Source organism: Nerophis lumbriciformis, linkage group LG33 (genome assembly GCF_033978685.3).
Source record: "Nerophis lumbriciformis linkage group LG33, RoL_Nlum_v2.1, whole genome shotgun sequence".
Lineage (NCBI taxonomy): Eukaryota > Metazoa > Chordata > Actinopteri > Syngnathiformes > Syngnathidae > Nerophis > Nerophis lumbriciformis.
The window spans coordinates 24,897,002-24,922,423 of NC_084580.2; the positions used below are offsets into that span (position 1 = coordinate 24,897,002).

A 25,422-nucleotide genomic window follows, 5' to 3' on the forward strand; every position below is an offset into this window, starting at 1 on the left:
CCCGGGCCGGCGGGCGCGTCGGAACCTTTCGGAACCATGACCGGCATCCGCTTCCGAGCGCGGGGTTTCGGGCATCCAACTCGCCTCCCTCCCACGTAGGGAGGAGGGGGGGTTAATGTCTCCCGTCTAACCTACTCAGTAGCCTAGTGGTTAGAGTGTCCGCCCTGAGATGGGTAGGTTGTGAGTTCAAACCCCGGCCGAGTCATACCAAAGACTATAAAAATGGGAGCCATTACCTCCCTGCTTGGCACTCAGCATCAAGGGTTGGACTTGGGGGTTAAATCACCGAAATGATTCCCGGGCGCGGTCACCGCTGCTGCCCACTGCTCCCCTCACCTCCCAGGGGGTGATCAAGGGTGATGGGTCAAATGCAGAGAATAATTTCGCCACACCTAGTGTGTGTGTGTGTGAGACAATCATTGCTACTTTAACTTTAACTCACTTAATAGTAAAAGCTGATATTTTCCTAGATTGTGTCAATAAATTGATTAAACACTTTTAAACTGTAATATTTGACACACTTTTAAAGCATCTCGCAAAGTTTTAAAGGTTAACAACAGCTGTCATTTGGGGGAATACCCCAGGAGAGTCGGGGTATTTTAACTCATAAAAAGCACTGTTTTTATGCGTTAAAATCCATCAAAAACAAATTAAATTAAAAAGAAAACGTAAAAAAGAAAACATTGTTTTGTGTAGTAAGTAGATTCCTCCACTGGGGGGCACTGTGGGACAATGTTGAGATGTGGCACTGCACCATCTTTTTATTATTATTATTATTTTTTTTTTTACAAAAATGACGTTGTTTATATGTGTCAATCAAAAAAATAAACCTTGAAATAGCTTCCGATTCTTCAGTGAGGTATTTATGTCTACAATCCACTTATACAACTTCATTTTGGTGTATTTTATTGTTGGATATTTAGTTTTTATATGGCTTTAATTACCTTCGGCTGCTGGGCTGAAGTCGACCAATGGCGTGCAGGGAGCGTGAAAGTGGGGCGTGTCCACGCCGAGGCGAGGGTTGGTGGGGTCGGGAGCAGCAGTCGCAAATCCCCCGACCTTCATGAACGCATCGTTTGCAAACAATTGACTGGAAATATGACAGTAAAATATTGAATTGAAAATATTGATTTTAAAGTCCAGATTGCAGCTGCCGGAGAGAAGAAGTCGGCGCCATGCCGGTACGGCGAGGTCACGTGGCGACTCAGAACACCTTCCTGGACACCATCATCCGCAAGTTCGAGGGTCAGAGTGAGTACTGAGAACTTCTCACCACTTTCTGGAAGTCTTTGGTTTACTTTCCACTGACCATCGCCACCAATCAGATCACAAGAAGAAGAAGGAGCTCTGTGATTGGTCGTTGGGGTTTTGGCGGGAGAGTAACCAGGAAGTCCCGTTAAAGTTGATTGATTTGTTGTCGACTCGTTTGAAGTTCCCAAAGCACTATTATGTAACTCTTATACCTTATTAACATTTAATTGACGTGTTATTCCTCACAACTGCACCCTGACTATGTCAACATTTGTATAAAAATAACACTTTTTGTGCGGCACAAACCAGCACAAATGATTGGGACACGTTTGGGGTCATTTTGACAACGGGGGGGTTGTAGGTATGATCAATAACACATTAATAACATATTAATAACATAAAAACCTTAATTACTTAAAAACATAAGGGCACAAACTAAACTTTTTGTAGCACAAATGTAGCACAAACAAATTGGACAAGTTTGGGGTTCATTTTGACAAAGTTTGTGGGTCGGGGGAAGGTGGGGTTGTAGGTATGATCAATAACACATTAATTACACGTTAATAACAAAAACCTTAATTACTTAAAGATATAATGACAAACTAAACTTGTTGCAGCACAAATGTAGCACAAACAAATTGGACAAGTTTGGGGTGATGTTGACATAATTCTGTGGGTGGAGAGTGGGTTGTAGGTATGATCAATAACACATTAATTACACATTAATAACATATCATTTAACTTAAAAAACACAACGACACACAAACCAAATGTTATGCAACACAAATGTAGCACAAACAAATTGGACAAGTTTGGGGTGATTTTGACATAATTCTGTGGGTGGAGAGTGGGTTGTAGGTATGATCAATAACACATTAATTACACATTAATAACATAACATTTAACTTAAAAACATTACACAAACTAAACTTTTTGTAGCACAAATTTAGCACAAACAAATTGGACAAGTTTGGGGTGATGTTGACATAGTTCTGGGGGTGGGGTGGGGGGGTTATAGGTATGATTAATAACACATTAATTACACATTTATAACATACAAACCTTAATAACTTAAAAACATAACGACACACAATACAAGTTTTGCAGCACAAATGTAGCACAAACAATTGTTTAAGTTTGGGGTGATTTTGACAAAGGGTGGGGGGGGGGGTTGTAGGTATGATCAATAACACATTAATTACACATTAATAACATAAAAACCTTAATAACTTAAAAACATAACGACACAAAATAAACGTTTTGCACCACAAATGTAGCACAAACAAATTATTTGACAAGTTTGGGGTGATTTTGACATAGTTCTGGGGGGTGGGGGGTGGAGGTCTGGGTTGTAGGTATGATTAATAACACATTAATTACATATTAATAACTTAAAAACCGTAATAACTTAAAAACATAACGACACACAATACAAGTTTTGCAGCACAAATGTAGCACAAACGATTGTTTAAGTTTGGGGTGATTTTGACAAAGGGTGGGGGGGTTGTAGGTATGATCAATAACACATTAATTACACATTAATAACATAAAAACATTTAACTTAAAAACATAACACAAACTAAACTTTTTGTAGCACAAATTTAGCACGAACAAATTGGACAAGTTAGGGGTGATTTTGACATAGTTGTGGGGGTGGAGGGGGGTTGTAAGTATGATCAATAACACATTAATTACACATTAATAACATTTAACTTAAAAACATAACACAAACTAAACTTTTTGTAGCACAAATTTAGCACAAACAAATTGGACAAGCTAGGGGTAATTTTGACATAGTTTGGGGGTGGAGGGGGGTTGTAAGTATGATCAATAACACATTAATTACACATTAATAACATAACATTTAACTTAAAAACATAACACAAACTAAACTTTTTGTAGCACAAATGTAGCACAAACAAACTGGACAAGTTTAGGGTGATTTTGACATAGTTGTGGGGGTGGAGGGGGGGTGTAGGTATGATCAATAACACATTAATTACACATTAATAACAAAAACCTTAATTACTTAAAAACATAACACAAACTAAACTTTTGTAGCACAAATGTAGCACAAACAAATTGGACAAGTTTGGGGTGATGTTGACATAATTCTGTGGGTGGAAGGGGGGGGGGTTGTAGGTATGATCAATAACACAATAATTACACATTAATAACATATCATTTAACTTAAAAAACAACAACGACACACAAACCAAATGTTATGCAACACAAATGTAGCACAAACAAATTGGACAAGTTTGGGGTGATTTTGACATAGTTGTGGGGGTGGAGAGGGGGGGGTTGTAGGTATGATCAATAACACATTTATTACACATTAATAACATAACATTTAACTTAAAAACATAACACAAACTAAACTTTTTGTAGCACAAATTTAGCACAAACAAATTGGACAAGTTTGGGGTGATGTTGACATAATTCTGTGGGTGGAGAATGGGTTGTAGGTATGATCAATAACACATTAGTTACACATTAATAACATAAAAACATTTAACTTAAAAACATAACACAAACTAAACTTTTGTAGCACAAATGTAGCAAAAACAAATTGGACAAGTTTGGGGTGATGTTGACATAATTCTGTGGGTGGAGAGTGGGTGGTAGGTATGATCAATAACACAATAATTACACATTAATAACATATAATTTAACTTAAAAAACACAACGACACACAAACCAAATGTTATGCAGCACAAATGTAGCACAAACAAATTGGACAAGTTTGGGGTGATGTTGACATAATTCTGTGGGTGGAGAGTGGGTTGTAGGTATGATCAATAACACAATAATTACACATTAATAACATATCATTTAACTTAAAAAACACAACGACACACAAACCAAATGTTATGCAACACAAATGTAGCACAAACAAATTGGACAAGTTTGGGGTGATGTTGACATAATTCTGTGGGTGGAGAGGGGGGGGGGGTTGTAGGTATGATCAATAACACAATAATTACACATTAATAACATATCATTTAACTTAAAAAACACAACGACACACAAACCAAATGTTATGCAGCACAAATGTAGCACAAACAAATTGGACAAGTCTGGGGTGATGTTGACATAATTCTGTGGGTGGAGGGGGGGGGGCGGGGGTTGTAGGTATGATCAATAACACAATAATTACACATTAATAACATATCATTTAATTTAAAAAACACAACGACACACAAACCAAATGTTATGCAACACAAATGTAGCACAAACAAATTGGACAAGTTTGGGGTGATTTTGACAAAGGGTGGGGGGGGGGGGCGGGGGTTGTAGGTATGATCAATAACACAATAATTACACATTAATAACATATCATTTAACTTAAAAAACACAACGACACACAAACCAAACGTTATGCAGCACAAATGTAGCACAAACAAATTTGACAAGTTTGGGGGGATTTTGACATAGTTCTGGGGGTGGGGTGGGGGGGGGGGGGTTGTAGGTATGATCAATAACACATTAATTACACATTAATAACATAAAAATGACTAATAACTTAAAAATATAACGACACAAACTAAACACTTTGCAGCACAAATGTAGCACAAACGATTGTTTAAGTTTGGGGTGATTTTGACAAAGGGTGGGGGATGTGGGGGGGTTGTAGGTATGATCAATAACACATTAATTACACATTAATAACATAAAAACCTTAATAACTTAAAAACATAACACAAACTAAACTTTTGTAGCACAAATGTAGCACAAACAAATTGTTCATGTTTGGGGTGATTCTGACATAGTTCTGGGGGTGGAAGGGTGGGGGGGTTGTAGGTATGATCAATAACACATTAATTACACATTAATAACATAAAAACATTCAACTTAAAAACAAAACACAAACTAAACTTTTTGTAGCACAAACTTAGCACAAACAAATTGTTCAAGTTCGGGGTGATTTTGACAAAGGGTGGGGGTGGAGGGTGGGGGGGTTGTAGGTATGATCAATAACACATTAATTACACATTAATAACATAAAAACCTTAATAACTTAAAAACATAACACAAACTAAACTTTTGTAGCACAAATGTAGCACAAACAAATTGGACAAGTTTGGGGTGATGTTGACATAATTCTGTGGGTGGAAGGGGGGGGGTTGTAGGTATGATCAATAACACAATAATTACACATTAATAACATATCATTTAACTTAAAAAACACAACGACACACAAACCAAACGTTATGCAGCACAAATGTAGCACAAACAAATTGGACAAGTTTGGGGTGATGTTGACATAATTCTGTGGGTGGAGAGTGGGTTGTAGGTATGATCAATAACACAATAATTACACATTAATAACATATCATTTAACTTAAAAAACACAACGACACACAAACCAAACGTTATGCAGCACAAATGTAGCACAAACAAATTGGACAAGTTTGGGGGGATTTTGACATAGTTCTGGGGGTGGGGTGGGGGGTTATAGGTATGATTAATAACACATTAATTACACATTTATAACATAAAAACCTTAATAACTTAAAAACATAACGACACACAATACAAGTTTTGCAGCACAAATGTAGCACAAACAATTGTTTAAGTTTGGGGTGATTTTGACAAAGGGTGGGGGGGGGGGGGGGTTGTAGGTATGATCAATAACACATTAATTACACATTTATAACATAAAAACCTTAATAACTTAAAAACATAACGACACAAAATAAACGTTTTGCACCACAAATGTAGCACAAACAAATTATTTGACAAGTTTTGGGTGATTTTGACATAGTTCTGGGGGGTGGGGGGTGGAGGTGGGGGTTGTAGGTATGATTAATAACACATTAATTACATATTTATAACATAAAAACCGTAATAACTTAAAAACATAACGACACACAATACAAGTTCTGCAGCACAAATGTAGCACAAACGATTGTTTAAGTTTGGGGTGATTTTGACAAAGGGTGGGGTGGAGGGTGGGGGGGGGTTATAGGTATGATCAATAACACATTAATTACACATTAATAACATAAAAACTTTAATAACTTAAAAACATAACACAAACTAAACTTTTTGTAGCACAGATTTAGCACAAACAAATTGTTCAAGTTCGGCGTGATTTTGACAAAGGGTGGGGGTGGAGGGTAGGGGGGGTTGTAGGTATGATCAATAACACATTAATTACACATTAATAACATAAAAACCTTAATAACTTAAAAACATAACACAAACTAAACTTTTTGTAGCACAAACTTAGCACAAACAAATTGTTCAAGTTCGGGGTGATTTTGACAAAGGGTGGGGGGTGTGGGGGGGTTGTAGGTATGATCAATAACACATTAATTACACATTAATAACATAAAAACATTCAACTTAAAAACATAACACAAACTAAACTTTTGTAGCACAAATGTAGCAAAAACAAATTGGACAAGTTTGGGGTGATGTTGACATAATTCTGTGGGTGGAGAGTGGGTTGTAGGTATGATCAATAACACATTAATTACACATTAATAACATAACATTTAACTTAAAAACATAACACAAACTAAACTTTTTGTAGCACAAATTTAGCACAAACAAATAGGACAAGTTAGGGGTAGTTTTGACATAGTTTGGGGGTGGAGGGGGGGGGTGTAAGTATGATCAATAACACATTAATTACACATTATTAACATAAAAACCTTAATAACTTCTAAATATAAAAACACAAACTAAATGTTTTGCAGCACAAATGTAGCACAAATGAATTTGACAAGTTTGGGGTGATGTTGACATAGTGGTGGGGGTGGGTGTGGGGGGGGGGGGGTTGTCAATATGATCAATTACACATTAATTACACATTAATAACATAAAAACCTTAACTTAAAAACACAACGACACAAACTAAACTTTTTGTAGCACAAATGTAGCACAAACGAATTGGACAAGTTTGGGGTGATTTTGGCATAGATCTGGGGGAGGAGGGGGGGCATTGTAGATATGATCAATAACACATTAATTACACATTAATAACACAAAAACCTTAATAACTTAAAAACATAACACAAACTAAACTTTCTGCAGCACAAATGTAGCACAAACGATTGTTCAAGTTTAGGGTGATTTTGACAAAGAGTGGGGGTGGTGGGGGGGTTGTAGGTATGATCAATAACACATTAGTTACACATTAATAACATGAAAACCTTAACTTAAAAACATAACACAAACTAAACTTTCTGCAGCACAAACGATTGTTCAAGTTTGGGGTGATTTTGACAAAGGGTGGTGGTGGTGGGGGTGGGTTGTAGGTATGATCAACAACACATTAATTACACATTAATAACATAAAAATGACTAATAACTTAAAAACATAACGACACAAACTAAACATTTTGCAGCACAAATGTAACACAAACTAATTGGACAAGTTTGGGGTGATTTTGACAAAGGGTGGTGGTGGGGGGGGTTGTAGGTATGATCAATAACACATTAATTACACATTAATAACATAAAAACCCGAAAAAATTAAAAACACAACGGCACAAACTAAACCTTTTGCAGCACAAATGTAGCACAAACTAATTGGACAAGTTGGGGGTGATTTTGACATAGTTCGGGTGAGGGGTGGGGGGGGGGGGGGTTAGTTATGATTAATAACAGATTAATTACACGGTAATACCATAAAAACGTAACATTGTTAAAAACTCTGAACCTATAATACTCAGACCAAAGATGTTTGCAGCACAAACGATTGGAACCAGTTTGGGGAGATTTTGACATTGGAGGGGGAATGGCACAGAGTGGGGCGGGGTTTGGGCTATCCATTAATCTGTAAGTAAAAAATATAACAATCAGAAAAGAGTTGCCTTTGCGAATTGTGTAACGAGGCTGCTATACATTTATGTAAATAATTGTAAAACGGAGTGTCACACCCCTGCCGTAGGGGGTATGGTAACTGCTAAGCTAGAGGTCTTGAATGTAAACATGAGTGGGTGGATCGATACGTGTATGATCAATACTACAGCGATCACATCAATCATTTTCATTTTGACAAACTAGTTTTTTGTTGTTTTTGTTATTGTTTACAAACTCAGGAAGTGGATCCATACCCAAATGTGTAGCATCATCTAAAACTAGCATTGGTAATGATTCCATTTTATTCTGGATCTGTGGGGGAATGTAACGTTCCTTGCCTCCGCAGACCGTAAGTTCATCATCGCCAACGCCCAGGTGGAGAACTGTGCCATCATCTTCTGCAACGACGCCTTCTGCGGGCTCTGCGGTTACACCCGGGCAGAGGTGATGCAGAAGCCGTGCACCTGTAGCTTCCTGTACGGACCCCTCACCAACAGACCGGCAGTGGCGCAGATGACCAAAGCTCTCCTGGGAGCTGAGGAGAGGAAGGTGGAGATTGTTCTCTACACCAAGGAAGGTACACCGATTCTTCATCTGCAGCTCGCACCAATGATATGAACATGAGCGGTCTGAGTTTGAATCTTGGTTCTGACCTCTGAAACATGCAAGGTAGTTAAAGTCAATGGGATTCAAACTCCCGAATGACAACTTCTGTCTCTAAGGGAGAGCCCCGCCACCCGGAGGAGGAAACTCATTTCGCTTGTCCCCATGATCTTGTCATGACCATAGGTGAGGAGGTAGATCGACCAGTGAATTGAAAACTCTGCCTTCCGGCTCTTTCCTGTCCGTAATCCATGGATGACATATGTTTGGCCAGTGGAGAGCCGTCTCATTGGTAGCCATTAGATCCTCCAAGCCGCATTGGTCATCCAGGAGTGGGCATCTTCTGCATGGATTGTTCAGACGTTCCTCACTTACAGGCTGGGTCTGTTGCATCAGCATCGCCCCATTCCCCCATGTTGGTCTTGCAGCGGCCCAAGCCCTTGCAAGGTCTGTGGAGCGACTTCCATGTCTTCCATGTAGATTTACCAAACGACCGGGTGTTAGTTGTTACTTGGTTTGGGTCCGTTGCAACAGCATCGCCCCATTCCCCCATGTTGGTCTTGCAGCGGCCCAAGCCCTTGCAAGGTCTGTGGAGCGACTTCCACGTCTTCCATGTAGATTTACCGAACGACCGGGTGTTAGTTGTTACTTGGTTTGGGTCTGTTGCATCAGCATCGCCCCAATTCCCCCATGTTGGTCTTGCAGCGGCCCAAGCCCTTGCAAGGTCTGTGGAGCGACTTCCACGTCTTCCATGTAGATTTACCAAACGACCGGGTGTTAGTTGTTACTTGGTTTGGGTCCGTTGCAACAGCATCGCCCCATTCCCCCATGTTGGTCTTGCAGCGGCCCAAGCCCTTGCAAGGTCTGTGGAGCGACTTCCACGTCTTCCATGTAGATTTACCGAACGACCGGATGTTAGTTGTTATTTGGTTTGGGTCTGTTGCATCAGCATTGGAACCATTCCCCCATGTTAGTCTTGCAGCGGCCCAAGCCCTTGCAAGGTCTGTGGAGCGACTTCCATGTCTTCCATGTAGATTTACCGAACGACCGGGTGTTAGTTGTTACTTGGTTTGGGTCTGTTGCAACAGCATCGCCCCATTCCCCCATGTTGGTCTTGCAGCGGCCCAAGCCCTTGCAAGGTCTGTCGAGCGACTTCCACGTCTTCCATGTAGATTTACTGTAAGACCGGGTGTTAGTTGTTCCTTGGTTTGGTTTTGTTGCATCAGTATCGCCCCATTTCCCCATGTTGGTCTTGCAGCGGCCCAAGCCCTTGCAAGGTCTGTGGAGCGACTTCCATGTCTTCCATGTAGATTTACCGAACGACCGGGTGTTAGTTGTTCCTTGGTTTTGTTTTGTTGCAACAGCATCGCCCCATTCCCCCATGTTGGTCTTGCTGCGGCCCAAGCCCTTGCAAGGTCTGTGGAGCGACTTCCATGTCTTCCATGTAGATTTACCGAACGACCGGGTGTTAGTTGTTACTTGGTTTGGGTCTGTTGCAACAGCATCGCCCCATTCCCCCATGTTGGTCTTGCAGCGGCCCAAGCCCTTGCAAGGTCTGTGGAGCGACTTCCACGTCTTCCATGTAGATTTACTGATGACCGGGTGTTAGTTGTTTCTTGGTTTGGGTCTGTTGCAACAGCATCGCCCCATTCCCCCATGTTGGTCTTGCAGCGGCCCAAGCCCTTGCAAGGTCTGTCGAGCGACTTCCATGTCTTCCATGTAGATTTACCGAACGACCGGGTGTTAGTTGTTCCTTGGTTTTGTTTTGTTGCAACAGCATCGCCCCATTCCCCCATGTTGGTCTTGCAGCGGCCCAAGCCCTTGCAAGGTCTGTGGAGCAACTTCCATGTCTTCCATGTAGATTTACCGAATGACCGGGTGTTAGTTGGTCATACGGTTGGTTGTGGTATCATTGCTGAATGTTGCGTTTTTCCTGCCACCATGCCAGCCTGGCTGTAGAAGGGGACTGGGATGGCGGCTGGGCTGAGTGGAGAAAAAGCTTTTCCTGGACGTCAGGCAACTTTGAGCTGGCTCGCTGGTGGTGGGTGCCCTCAACTTGCCTGCAGCGTTCATTTCTGCTGACTACAGACCTGCGGATCCCAGGTGGAGGCTGTCCATATTTGTGGGTTTTTGGCATACCATAATGCACCTGCAGCTGTCAATGAGGACAGCGTCAATTTTATTGGCATGTGATGATTTCTCCCAGACAGGACAGGGGTCCTCCCCGGCAGAGTAGCATAGGGCCAGAGCAGTAGACTGCACCCTGAGACGTGTTTACAAGTTTGTGCAAGAGGTTGTTCCTCGTCCCCACTTTGCCTCTTACTTCCAAATATGTTTCCTTTGCTTCTCTCTACGATGGACCGATACCGGGTCCGCGTCACTGCAGACGCCCAGCCGTCTGTCGTCTCTCTTAATCCATCCATCCATCCATCCATTTTCTACCGCTTATTCCCTTTGGGGTCGCGGGGGGCGCTGGAGCCTATCTCAGCTACAATCGGGCGGAAGGCGGGGTACACCCTGGACAAGTCGCCACCTCATCACAGGGCCAACACAGATAGACAGATAACATCCACACACTAGGGCCAATTTAGTGTTGCCAATCAACCTATCCCCAGGTGCATGTCTTTGGAGGTGGGAGGAAGCCGGAGTACCCGGAGGGAACCCACGCAGTCACGGGGAGAACATGCAAACTCCACACAGAAAGATCCCGAGCCCGGGATTGAACCCAAGACTACTCAGGACCTTCGTATTGTGAGGCAGATGCACTAACCCCTCTGCCACCGTGAAGTCTCTCTTAATCCTAATCTAATAATTCGGTTCAGAAAATGTTGACTTTGATTGCTCAAAATCCGTGAAATTGCCACAAATGCGCCAGGACTGAGACCTTTTAGAATCTATTTTTCTGCACCGTGACTAGGGAAGGTTGTTTGGATTGCGTCATATAAGTATATGCTGCGCTCCACTTCTTGAAAATGCAATTAATGGCAGAGTTACTTTTGTTATCCACCAAATAGTGACAAAATGGCAGCAATCAGGCGCCTGGATGATTATGTATGACACGGATACACCGCTCCCGGTCAAATTGTTTATTGAACTGCTGCTGTCTCGCGGGCCAAATTGAAGATGCCGGCAGGCTGCACTTGGCCCCCGTGGCTGTAGTTTTCTGTAATGTGAACATCTACGATTCTGTTCATAACTTTTATGGACAGAATTTCTAGGCGCAGTCAGGGTGTTGAGGGGATCTGGTTTGGTGGCTGCAGGATTAGGTCTCTGCTTTTTGCAGATGATGTGGTCCTGATGGCTTCATCTGGCCAGGATCTTCAGCTCTCACTGGATCGGTTTGCAGCTGAGTGTGAAGCACCTCCAAGTCCGAGTCCATGGTTCTCGCCCGGAAAAGGGTGGAGTGCCATCTCCGGGTTGGGGAGGAGATCTTGCCCCAAGTGGAGGAGTTCAAGTACCTCGGAGTCTTGTTCACGAGTGAGGGAAGAGTGGATCGTGAGATCGACAGGCGGATCGGTGCGACGTCTTCGGTAATGCGGACGCTGTATCGATCCGTTGTGGTGAAGAAGGAGCTGAGCCGGAAGGCAAAGCTCTCAATTTACCGGTCGATCTACGTTCCCATCCTCACCTATGGTTTATGAGCTTTGGGTTATGACCAAAAGGACAAGATCACGGGTACAAGCGGCCCAAATGAGTTTTCTCCGCCGGGTGGTGGGCCTCTTCCTTAGAGATAGGGTGAGAAGCTCTGTCATCCGGGAGGAACTCAAAGTAAAGCCGCTGCTCCTCCACATGGAGAGGAGCCAGATGAGGTGGTTCGGGCATCTGGTCAGGATGCCACCAGAACGCCTCCCTAGGGAGGTGTTTAGGGCACGCCCGACCAGTAGGAGTCCACGGGGAAGACCCAGGACACATTGGGAAGACTATGTCTGCCGGCTGGCCTGGGAACGCCTCGGGATCCCTCGGGAGGAGCTGGACGAAGTGGCTGGGGAGAGGGAAGTCTGGGCTTCCCTGCTTAAGCTGCTGCCCCCGCGACCCCACCTCGGATAAGGGGAAGAAGATGGATTGGATGGATATGTTCGACACAAGCCACTTTTTAACGCCCTCTCAAAACAGCTCGTTTCCGGAGGCGGAGTTAATAAATGCAAACGCCCCCTTACGCCGATGACCCGTCATTGTTTCTTTGGTGTAGTTTTTTAGCAGTCTTGATTTTATTGCGCAACATCGGCGTGGTTTGTTGTCGGCACCGAGGAAGGAGGCGGAGAAGCGAGAGGACGAGAGATAGGAAGGGAACCCGGGCCGACGTGCAGGTCTGGAACTAAACGCTGACCGAGTCTAACTTTCTAATGCTAGATACTGGACAAACAAAATGTGTTTTTATTCCACATTACGCTGCAGAATAACTTGTTTCATGTTGTCATTACTGCCACAAGTGGTGGAAAAGTGTATTACAACTGAGTACAGACTACGGCTGAGCTCATTTTGTGGCCCTACGGTCAAGAAACACAACGCCAAGTGATTATATTTGCATCCCCTCCCTGTTTCGCAGTGATCAGAATCAGTTTTATCGGCCAAGTATCGTTAATCATTTGCTTATTCATGAAGACAAAAGGCACTCACCAAGTTCTGAGGATCAGTGCAGTCCTGCCACACCCGAGTAATAAACTCACTATGAATATTTCATACCTCAGCCTGTCGTCCACTTTTTTTTTGTTATATTGCTATTTTTGTTGTTTTCTCAGCCCTCTTATTGCTTTTGCCCGGGGGGACCGGGGGAGGCGGGTCGAAGAGCAGACAATACGAAACGATATGAAAAATGCGACAGAGGTTGCTGACGCAGCACTTTTGATTCAATAGTAGTACAAAACCCCAGAAGCAGTGAATAAATGGTAAATAAAAAGAGAATACAACAAATCCTTTTCAACTTATATTCAATTGAATAGACTGCAAGAGAAAGTTGAGGAATGCTCATCAAAGACTTCTTTGGAACATCCCACAGGCTAATTGGGAACAGGTGGGTGCCATGATTGGGTATAAAAGCAGCTTCCATGAAACGGGGCGAGGGTCACCACTTTGTCAACAAATGCCTGAGCAAATTGTTTAAGAACAACATTTATCAACCAGCTATTGCAAGGAATTTAGGGATTTCACCATCTACCCACGTAATATCATCAAAAGGGTCAGAGAATCTGGAGAAAACCAACATTGAATGCCCCGTGACCTTGGATCCCTCAGGCGGTACTGCATCAAAAAAAGCCACATCAGTGTGTAAAGGATATCACCACACATCGGAAAACCACCGTCAGTAACTACAGTCGGTCCGCTACGTCTGTAAGTGCGAGTTAAAACTCTCCTATGCGAAGCCAAAGCCATTTGTCAACAACACCCAGAAACGAGCTCATCTAAGATGGACTGATGCAAAGTGGACAAGTAAACACACGGGTGAACAGGCTAATTGGGAACAGGTGGGTGCCATGATTGGGTATAAAAGCAGCTTCCGTGAAACGGGGCGAGGGTCACCACTTTGTCAACAAATCCCTGAGCAAATTGTTTAAGAACAACATTTCTCAACAAGGAATTTAGGGATTTCACCATCTACCCACGTAATATCATCAAAAGGGTCAGAGAATCTGGAAAAAAACCAACATTGAATGCCCCGTGACCTTGGATCCCTCAGGCGGCACTGCATCAAAAAAAGCCACATCAGTGTGTAAAGGATATCACCACACATCAGAAAACCACTGTCAGTAACTACAGTCGGTCGCTACGTCTGTAAGTGCGAGTTAAAACTCTCCTATGTGAAGCCAAAGCCATTTGTCAACAACACCCAGAAACGAGCTCATCGAAGATGGACTGATGCAAAGTGGACAAGTAAACACACGGGTGAACAGGCTAATTGGGAACAGGTGGGTGCCATGATTGGGTAAGCTATTGCAAGGAATTTAGGGATTTCACCATCTACCCACGTAATATCATCAAAAGGGTCAGAGAATCTGGAAAAAACCAACATTGAATGCCCCGTGACCTTGGATCCCTCAGGCGGTGTTGCATCAAAAAAAGCCACATCAGTGTGTAAAGGATATCACCACACATTGGAAAACCACCGTCAGTAACTACAGTCGGTCCGCTACGTCTGTAAGTGCGAGTTAAAACTCTCCTATGCGAAGCCAAAGCCATTTGTCAACAACACCCGGAAACGAGCTCATCGAAGATGGACTGATGCAAAGTGGACAAGTAAACACACGGGTGAACAGGCTAATTGGGAACAGGTGGGTGCCATGATTGGGTAAGCTATTGCAAGGAATTTAGGGATTTCACCATCTACCCAGGTAATATCATCAAAAGGGTCAGAGAATCTGGAGAAAACCAACATTAAATGCCCCGTGACCTTGGATCCCTCAGGCGGTACTGCATCAAAAAAAGCCACACCAGTGTGTAAAGGATATCACCACACATCGGAAAACCAGCGTCAGTAACTACAGTCGGTCCGCTACGTCTGTAAGTGCGAGTTAAAACTCTCCTATGCGAAGCCAAAGCCATTTGTCAACAACACCCAGAAACGAGCTCATCGAAGATGGACTGATGCAAAGTGGACAAGTAAACACACGGGTGAACAGGCTATTTGGGAACAGGTGGGTGCCATGATTGGGTAAGCTATTGCAAGGAATTTAGGGATTTCACCATCTACCCACGTAATATCATCAAAAGGGTCAGAGAATCTGGAAAAAAACCAACATTGAATGCCCCGTGACCTTGGATCCCTCAGGCGGTACTGCATCAAAAAAAGCCACATCAGTGTGTAAAGGATATCACCACACATCGGAAAACCACCGTCAGTAACTACAGTCGGTCCGCTACGTCTGTAAGTGCGAGTTAAAACTCTCCTATGCGAAGCCAAGGCCATTTATCAACAACACCCAGAAACGAGTGGTCAGACATTTCCGAATACAACAAAGAAACGTGCTTGGATACATCGGAATTTTCAATTGTCGCCAATTTCTAGTGGGAAATCTCTTACTTTTAATACACGATGCCCCTGGTGCGTCTGTGCCGAGCATTAACTCACTTTAATCCTCCCTGGATCGCTTTCACCTTCCGCACACACACACACACACACACACACACACTTAATACTTGGGAATTACGCGCAGGGTAAAGAGGAGCCTGCAATAATGAGGCGAGCGAGGTCACCACAGGAAGTGAGATGGTGAGTTTCACACAAAAGGTTATTGCTCTCCCGCAATCAGACAACATTGTATGAAATGTTGGGACTCAGAAAGCACTGATTTACTCTCCTTCAGCCCCACATTTATTACCTCAACACCACCTTCTCCAGTGCAGCACAAAGATGTATTGTATGTCGAGTATATATTCGAGAAATTGACCGAATATCAGTTGTTGTTTTTTAATATCGATATTTGCCTTTTTTTAAATTGTATTTGCATTTTTTTTTTTACAGCTACAACAGAACTAAATTCAATTTAGCTCAATTGAGGAGAAACGCGTAGACACTGTACCCTTGTAAAGTGTCGTCCCACGCTCTGATAAAAGATTGTACGCCTCCTCTTTTATTTGGACGTTCCCTGATTACATGGTAACAGCCGTTTCTAAGGGAGGGGGGTCATAAACAGCCCTCGCCTTTGGTTACAAAACAGTTCAAAGAGAAAGGTCGTAAAACAGTTCAAAGAAAAGATCTCGGGTCAAGACAAAAATCCTCCTCTGGATTACAATACGTCAAAGAAACTGACACCTTCACGTCGCTTCCCATCGTACACAGTGGAGTTTTACAAGCCTTTTGATTGGGAGGATCAAAGACACGTTTTGTGATAACTTAGATACAATTATTCTGACAAAATGTGGTCAGATGAAACAAATACCCAGCAATATGTTTGGAGGAGAAAAGCCAGGAACACCATCCCTACCGTCAAGCATGGTGGTGGTAGTATTATGCTCTGGGCCTGTTTTGCTGCCAATGGAACTGCGGCTTTACAGAGAGTAAATGGGACAATGAAAAAGGAGGATTACCTCCAAATTCTAAAATCATCAGCCCGGAGGTTGGGTCTTGGGCGCAGTTGGGTGTTCCGACAGGACAATGACCCCAAAAGTGGTAAAGGAATGGCTAAATCAGGCTAGAATGAAGGTTTTCAGAATGGCCTTCCCAAAGTCCTGACTTCGACGTGTGGACAATGCTGAAGAAACAAGTCCATGTCAGGAAAAACTAACACATTTTGCTGAACTGCACCGATTGTGTCAAGAGGAGTGGTCAAAACAAAATTCAAGCAGAAGCTTGCCAGAATGTTCCGGTGGATTATTGGAACAAAGAGACGATGACATTGACTTCGGTCGCGGTGATATCATTAGGAGTTAGCATGTAGCTACGCTAATCCACTCTGCGGCAGACATAATGCCGACAATCATATCGCTAACCGCCCTTCACGCATTTACTGACACACACACGCGCGCACGCACACACACACACACACACACACACACGCACACACACACACACACACACAAACACACACACACACACACACACGAACATGCACACGCGCACGGATAAAAAAAAATCATTACAGTGACTTAGAAATCAATTTAATGCTGCCTTAGACCTGATGTTGGCATAAATGATTTGATTTCATCATATATATATATATATATATATATATATATATATATATATATATATATATATATATATATATATATATATAATTTTTATGTATTTATTATATATATATATATTATTTTTATGTATTTATTATATATATATATATATGTATATATATATATATATATATATACATACATACATACATATATATATATATATATATATATATATATATATATATATATATATATATATATATATATATATATATATATATATTTATATATATATATATGTATGTATATATATATACATATATATATATATATATATATATATATATATATATATATATATGTATATATATATATATGTATGTGTGGGAAAAAAATCACAAGACTATTTCATCTCTACAGGCCTGTTTCATGAGGGGGGGTACCCTCAATCATCAGGAGATTTTAATGGGAGCATTCACATACCATGGTTTATATAGGGCACAGAGTGGGTGGGTACAGGCTGGCGTAGGGGCGTGGTGATTGGCTCTTGTGTTACCTAGGAGGTGTTTCCGTCTATGGCGGCATGCTGTTACAATTTCGCTGCGCTTGTTGAGGGATGACAGGTCTGGACGGTAAATAATAAACAGTTTCTCTTTCAAGCATAGGTTGCATCTTTTATTACCACTATTGTAAGGTGTGCTGGATGCAAGAATTTGCCATGTTATTGAATATTCAACATTATTGTCTTTGAGGTCCCAAATGTGTTTGCTGAGTTCTGTGGTATTCCGCAGGTTTTGGTTCCTGAAAGAAGCCTTGTGATTGTTCCATCTGGTTTTGAATTCTCCCTCGGTTAATCCTACATATGTGTCGGATGTGTTAATGTCCTTGCGTGTTACCTTAGATTGGTAGACAACTGATGTTTGTAAGCACCCCCCGTTGAGAGGGCAATCAGGTTTCTTTCGGCAGTTACAGCCTTTGTTGGTTTTGGAGTCGCTCTGTCCGGGGGCCGACGGCTCATTTGCAATTGTTTTGTTGTGCTTTGAGATGATTTGTCGTATATTGTTCATACAGCTGTAGCTCAATTTAATGTTGTTCTTGTTGAATACTTTTCTTAGGGTGTTGTCTTTGGGAAAGTGTTTGTCAATCAGATTGAGGAATTTGTGTCCAATGTTAGTTGAGACGTTTTTGCTGTATGGGGGGTTGTACCAGATGATGTCGTTTCGTTTTCTGTTCTTTTTCGGCTGGTTTCCTGGCGTGGGTTCATAGGTGAGGGTGAAATTGTATCCGCTTTCATCAAGGGCTTTTTGGTACGGGGGGGTTGCTTGGTCAAATTCAGCTTTGCTAGATGACAGCATCGATAGCCTTTTATTAATTCCGGTAGGTATTCTTTTCGCGGTGGTGGGTGGGTGGTTGCTGTCATGGTGCACGTATTGGAGTGTTGTGTTGGGTTTCGTGAATGGTTGGTAGCTGTTATTTCTCAGGTTGAAAGTGACGTCAAGGAGGTTGACGGTTTGCTTGTTGGCTTCAATCGTGATCCGTAGGCCGTTCTCTTTGAAAATTTGGCATATGCGTTCTCTTTGAAAATTTGGCATATATATATATATATATATATATATATATATATATATATATATATATATATATATATATATATATATATATATATATAAATACATAAAAATATATATATATGTATATATGTATATATAAATATATGTGTGTGTTTATGCTGCCTGCAGAAGGAATGAACAAATAATATTTGTGGTTTGTTGGCGCCCTCTGCTGGATTTATTTAGTAATGTCATTGTTTTTATTCCTTCTAACCTATGCATAGTCACCTGTACACTATTAATATAATCCATCCAGCCATCCGTTTTTTTACCGCTTGTCCCTTTTGGGGTTGCGGGGGGTGCTGGAGCCTAATATAATATACATGATAATAATCACTAATAAGATGGTATGACCTGGTCTTTAGGTGTGTGTAGACATGATAATAATCACTAATAAGATGGTATGACCTGGTCCTCAGGTGTGTGTAGACATGATAATAATCACTAATAAGATGGTGTGACCTGGTCCTCAGGTGTGTGTAGACATGATAATAATCACTAATAAGATGGTGTGACCTGGTCCTCAGGTGTGTGTAGACATGATAATAATCACTAATAAGATGGTATGACCTGGTCCTCAGGTGTGTGTAGACATGATAATAATCACTAATAAGATGGTGTGACCTGGTCCTCAGGTGTGTGTAGACATGATAATAATCACTAATAAGATGGTATGACCTGGTCCTCGGGTGTGTGTAGACATGATAATAATCACTAATAAGATGGTGTGACCTGGTCCTCAGGTGTGTGTAGACATGATAATAATCACTAATAAGATGGTGTGACCTGGTCCTCAGGTGTGTGTAGACATGATAATAATCACTAATAAGATGGTGTGACCTGGTCCTCAGGTGTGTGTAGACATGATAATAATCACTAATAAGATGATATGACCTGGTCCTCAGGTGTGTGTAGACATGATAATAATCACTAATAAGATGGTGTGACCTGGTCCTCAGGTGTGTGTAGACATGATAATAATCACTAATAAGATGGTGTGACCTGGTCCTCAGGTGTGTGTAGACATGATAATAATCACTAATAAGATGGTGTGACCTGGTCCTCAGGTGTGCGTAGACATGATAATAATCACTAATAAGATGATATGACCTGGTCCTCAGGTGTGTGTAGACATGATAATAATCACTAATAAGATGATATGACCTGGTCCTCAGGTGTGTGTAGACATGATAATAATCACTAATAAGATGGTGTGACCTGGTCCTCAGGTGTGTGTAGACATGATAATAATCACTAATAAGATGACCATGACCTGGTCCTCAGGTGTGTGTAGACATGATAATAATCACTAATAAGATGGTGTGACCTGGTCCTCAGGTGTGTGTAGACATGATAATAATCACTAGTAAGATGATATGACCTGGTCCTCAGGTGTGTGTAGACATGATAATAATCACTAATAAGATGACCATGACCTGGTCCTCAGGTGTGTGTAGACATGATAATAATCACTAATAAGATGGTATGACCTGGTCCTCAGGTGTGTGTAGACATGATAATAATCACTAATAAGATGACATGACCTGGTCCTCAGGTGTGTGTAGACATGATAATAATCACTAATAAGATGACCATGACCTGGTCCTCAGGTGTGTGTAGACATGATAATAATCACTAATAAGATGACATGACCTGGTCCTCAGGTGTGTGTAGACATGATAATAATCACTAATAAGATGATATGACCTGGTCCTCAGGTGTGTGTAGACATGATGATAATCACTAATAAGATGATATGACCTGGTCCTCAGGTGTGTGTAGACATGATAATAATCACTAATAAGATGATATGACCTGGTCCTCAGGTGTGTGTAGACATGATAATAATCACTAATAAGATGGTATGACCTGGTCCTCAGGTGTGTGTAGACATGATAATAATCACTAATAAGATGATATGACCTGGTCCTCAGGTGTGTGTAGACATGATAATAATCACTAATAAGATGACCATGACCTGGTCCTCAGGTGTGTGTAGACATGATAATAATCACTAATAAGATGGTGTGACCTGGTCCTCAGGTGTGTGTAGACATGATAATAATCACTAATAAGATGACATGACCTGGTCTTTAGGTGTGTGTAGACATGATAATAATCACTAATAAGATGACCATGACCTGGTCCTCAAGTGTGTGTAGACATGATAATAATCACTAATAAGATGACCATGACCTGGTCCTCAGGTGTGTGTAGACATGATAATAATCACTAATAAGATGGTGTGACCTGGTCCTCAGGTGTGTGTAGACATGATAATAATCACTAATAAGATGGTGTGACCTGGTCCTCAGGTGTGTGTAGACATGATAATAATCACTAATAAGATGGTATGACCTGGTCCTCAGGTGTGTGTAGACATGATAATAATCACTAATAAGATGATATGACCTGGTTCTCAGGTGTGTGTAGACATGATAATAATCACTAATAAGATGGTATGACCTGGTCCTCAGGTGTGTGTAGACATGATAATAATCACTAATAAGATGATATGACCTGGTTCTCAGGTGTGTGTAGACATGATAATAATCACTAATAAGATGGTATGACCTGGTCCTCAGGTGTGTGTAGACATGATAATAATCACTAATAAGATGGTGTGACCTGGTTCTCAGGTGTGTGTAGACATGATAATAATCACTAATAAGATGGTGTGACCTGGTCCTCAGGTGTGTGTAGACATGATAATAATCACTAATAAGATGGTGTGACCTGGTCCTCAGGTGTGTGTAGACATGATAATAATCACTAATAAGATGGTATGACCTGGTCCTCAGGTGTGTGTAGACATGATAATAATCACTAATAAGATGGTATGACCTGGTCCTCAGGTGTGTGTAGACATGATAATAATCACTAATAAGATGGTGTGACCTGGTCCTCAGGTGTGTGTCTGCCCTGCCTGATAGACGTGGTCCCTGTCAAGAACGAAGACGGTCTGGTCATCATGTTCATCCTCAACTTTGACCTGGCAACTGACCCTCGATCCATGGACTCATCTCCAACCAGAGAACTGAACAGAGTCCTGAGGATCCCCCGGCTGACCCTGGGTAACAAGTCTTACCTTATACTGACTCTGGGTATCAAAAGTTTTACCTTATACCGAATCTGGGTAACAAAAGTCTTACCGTCTGACTCTGGGTAACAAAAGTCTTACTTTATACTGACTCTGGGTAACAAAAGTCTTACCTTTTACTGACTCTGGGTAACAAAAGTCTTACTTTATACTGACTCTGGGTAACAAAAGTGATACGTTGTACTGACTCTGGGTAACAAACCTTTTACCTTATACTGACTCTGGGTAACACAAGTCTTACTTTATACTGACTCTGGGTAACAAACCTCTTATCTTATACTGACTCTGGGTAACAAAAGTGTTACATTATACTAAATCTGGGTAACAAAAGTGTTACGTTATACTGACTGGTTAACAAACCTCTTACCTCACACTGATTCTGGGTAATAAAAGTGTTACATTATACTGACTCTGGGTAACAAGTCTTACCTTATACTGACTCTGGGTAACAAAAGTGTTACGTTATGCTGACTCTGGTTAACAAACCTCTTACCTCACACTGATTCTGGGTAATAAAAGTGTTACATTATACTGACTCTGGGTGTAACAAGTCTTACCTTATACTGACTCTGGGTAACAAAAGTCCTGCCTTATACTGACTCTGGGTAACAAAAGTCTTATCTTATACTGACTATGGGTAACAAAAGTCTTACCTTATACTGACTATGGGTAACAAAAGTGTTACCTTATACTGAGTCTGGTTAACTTACCTCTTACCTCACACTGATTCTGGGTAATAAAAGTGTTACCTTATACTTACTCTGGGTAACAAGTCTTACCTTATACTGACTCTGGGTAACAAAATTCCTGCCTTATACTGACTCTGGGTAACAAAAGTCTTATCTTATACTGACTATGGGTAACAAAAGTCTTACCTTATACTGACTATGGTTAACAAAAGTGTTACCTTATACTGACTCTTGGTAACAAGTCTTACCTTACACTGACTCTGGGTAACAGACCTCTTATTTTATACTGACTCTGGGTAAAAAAAAGTCCTATATTATACTGACTCTGGGTAACAAAACTCTTACTTTATACTCACGCTGGGTAACAAAAGTCTTACTTTATACTGACTCTGGGTAGCAAAAGTCTTACTTTATACTGACTCTGGGTAACAAACCTCTTACCTTATACTGACTCTGGGTAACAAAAGTCTTACATTATAATGACTCTGGGTAACAAAAGTCTTACTTTATACTGACTCTGGGTAACAAACATTTTGCCTTATACTGACCCCGGGTAACAAAAGTCTTACCTTATAATGACTCTGGGTAACAAAAGTCTTACACTATGCTGACTCTGGGTAACAAAACTCTTACTTTATACTGACTCTGGGTAACAAACCTCTTACCTTATACTAACTCTGGGTAACAAAAGTCTTACCTAATACTGACTCTGGGAAACAAAAGTCTTGCCTCATACCGACTCTGGGTAACAAAAGTCTTACTTTATACTGACTCTGGGTAACAAAAGTCTTACTTTATACTGACTCTGGGTAACAAACCTCTTACCTTATACTGACCCTGGGTAACAAGTCTTACCTTATACTGACTCTGGGTAACAAAAGTCCTGCCTTATACTGACTCTGGGTAACAAAAGTCTTATCTTATACTGACTATGGGTAACAAAAGTCTTACCTTATACTGACTATGGGTAACAAAGGTGTTACCTTATACTGACTATGGGTAACAAAAGTATTACCTTATACTGACTATGGGTAACAAAAGTGTTACCTTATACTGGCATTTGGAAACAAGTCTTACCTTACACTGACTCTGGGTAACAAATCTCTTTTTTTATACTGACTCTGGGTAACAAAAGTCTTATATTATACTGACTCTGGGTAACAAAACTCTTACTTTATACTCACGCTGGGTAACAAAAGTCTTACTTTATACTGACTCTGGGTAACAAACCTCTTACCTTATACTGACCCCGGGTAACAAAAGTCTTACCTTATAATGACTCTGGGTAACAAAAGTCTTACACTATACTGACTCTGGGTAACAAGTCTTAGCTTATACTGATTTTGGGTAACATGTCTTAGCTTATAATGACTCTGGGTAACAAAAGTCTTACACTATGCTGACTCTGGGTAACAAAACTCTTACTTTATACTGACTCTGGGTAACAAACCTCTTACCTTATGCTAACTCTGGGTAACAAAAGTCTTACATTATACTGAATCTGCGTAACAAACCTCTTACCTAATACTGACTCTGGGTAACAAACCTCTTACCTTATACTGACTCTGGGTAACAAAAGTCTTACATTATACCGACTCTGCGTAACAAACCTCTTACCTAATACTGACTCTGGGGGCCCCCTAGTGGCCATGGGGCCAAAGTAGCATTTTTGATGGCGTACCAAGAGAACTGTGACGGTCTCATGTGCTCCTCAGCTTGCCGGCAGCGCTTTCGTCTCCTCCTCCAGTCCTTCAGTCCAGGACTGGGTGGAACGTCACAAGACACAGAGCTGGGTGGCCCACATGCTAGTCTTCCTCCCCTGGGACACGAGTCGGTGGCCTTGGAAAAACTGTTGTCCTTCCCCGAGAGACAGCAGCTGGACGAGGAAGGAGGACTACTGCTGTGGGGCAAAGAAGACCTGGAAGTCTCGGTACCTGCCGGACGAAAAACTGAGGGCGACCAAGAGAGAAGAGAGCCATTCGAAACAGGGACACCTCCACCTGGTCCACGTGATCCACGTGACCCACGTGACCCAGGTGGTCCACCTGACCAACGTGACCCACATGACCCAGGTGGTCCACCTGACCCATGGGATCCACTTGACCCACGTGAACCACATGATCCAGCCCCAGCACCACCAACTCTGACTGACCTGACCCGGACCTCCTCTCGTGCTAGTACCAGGTAATAAATTACACCTGGCGTTGCTTCAGTTGCTTACCTTTGACATCACCTCGAGAGTCCAAGACCACGTCCAAGTCCAAGCAAATTCAAAGTTCAGACAAAAGTTGGATCATACTTTTGATGTTGTACTTGACACGTCGGCAGAACTTGCAAGACTTTATGATCTCAAACAAGGATCTCTGGTCTGCATACACATAATGTTACGATGCTTACCTTCTTTTACCTACATCTTATCTTTTATTGCCTACTTCTTACCTTCTCTCGCCCACATCTTGTCTTTTATTACCTTCACTTACCTACTTCTTACCTTCTCTTACCTACATCTTGTCTTTTATTACCTTCTATTACCTACTTCTTACCTACATCTTGTCTTTTATTACCTTCTCTTACCTACTTCTTACCTTCTCTTACCTACATCTTGTCTTTTATTACCTTCTCTTACCTACTTCTTACCTTCTCTTACCTACATCTTGTCTTTTATTACCTTCTCTTACCTACTTCTTACCTTCTCTTACCTACATCTTGTCTTTTATTACCTTCACTTACCTACTTCTTACCTTCT

At 41.5% G+C, this 25,422-nt stretch overlaps 1 protein-coding gene across 1 annotated transcript; it reads left to right on the top strand.

The window, feature by feature from the left end:
* The first annotated feature begins 916 nt into the window (after positions 1 to 916).
* On the top strand, positions 917 to 24,864 carry LOC140677496 (uncharacterized). Its single transcript, XM_072912132.1, has 4 exons — positions 917 to 1,251; positions 8,414 to 8,644; positions 21,797 to 21,961; positions 24,392 to 24,864. The coding sequence occupies exons 1-4, from the start codon at positions 1,176 to 1,178 to the stop codon at positions 24,862 to 24,864; spliced, it is 945 nt and encodes a 314-aa protein (XP_072768233.1). The 5' UTR covers positions 917 to 1,175.
* Positions 24,865 to 25,422: the final 558 nt, after the last annotated feature.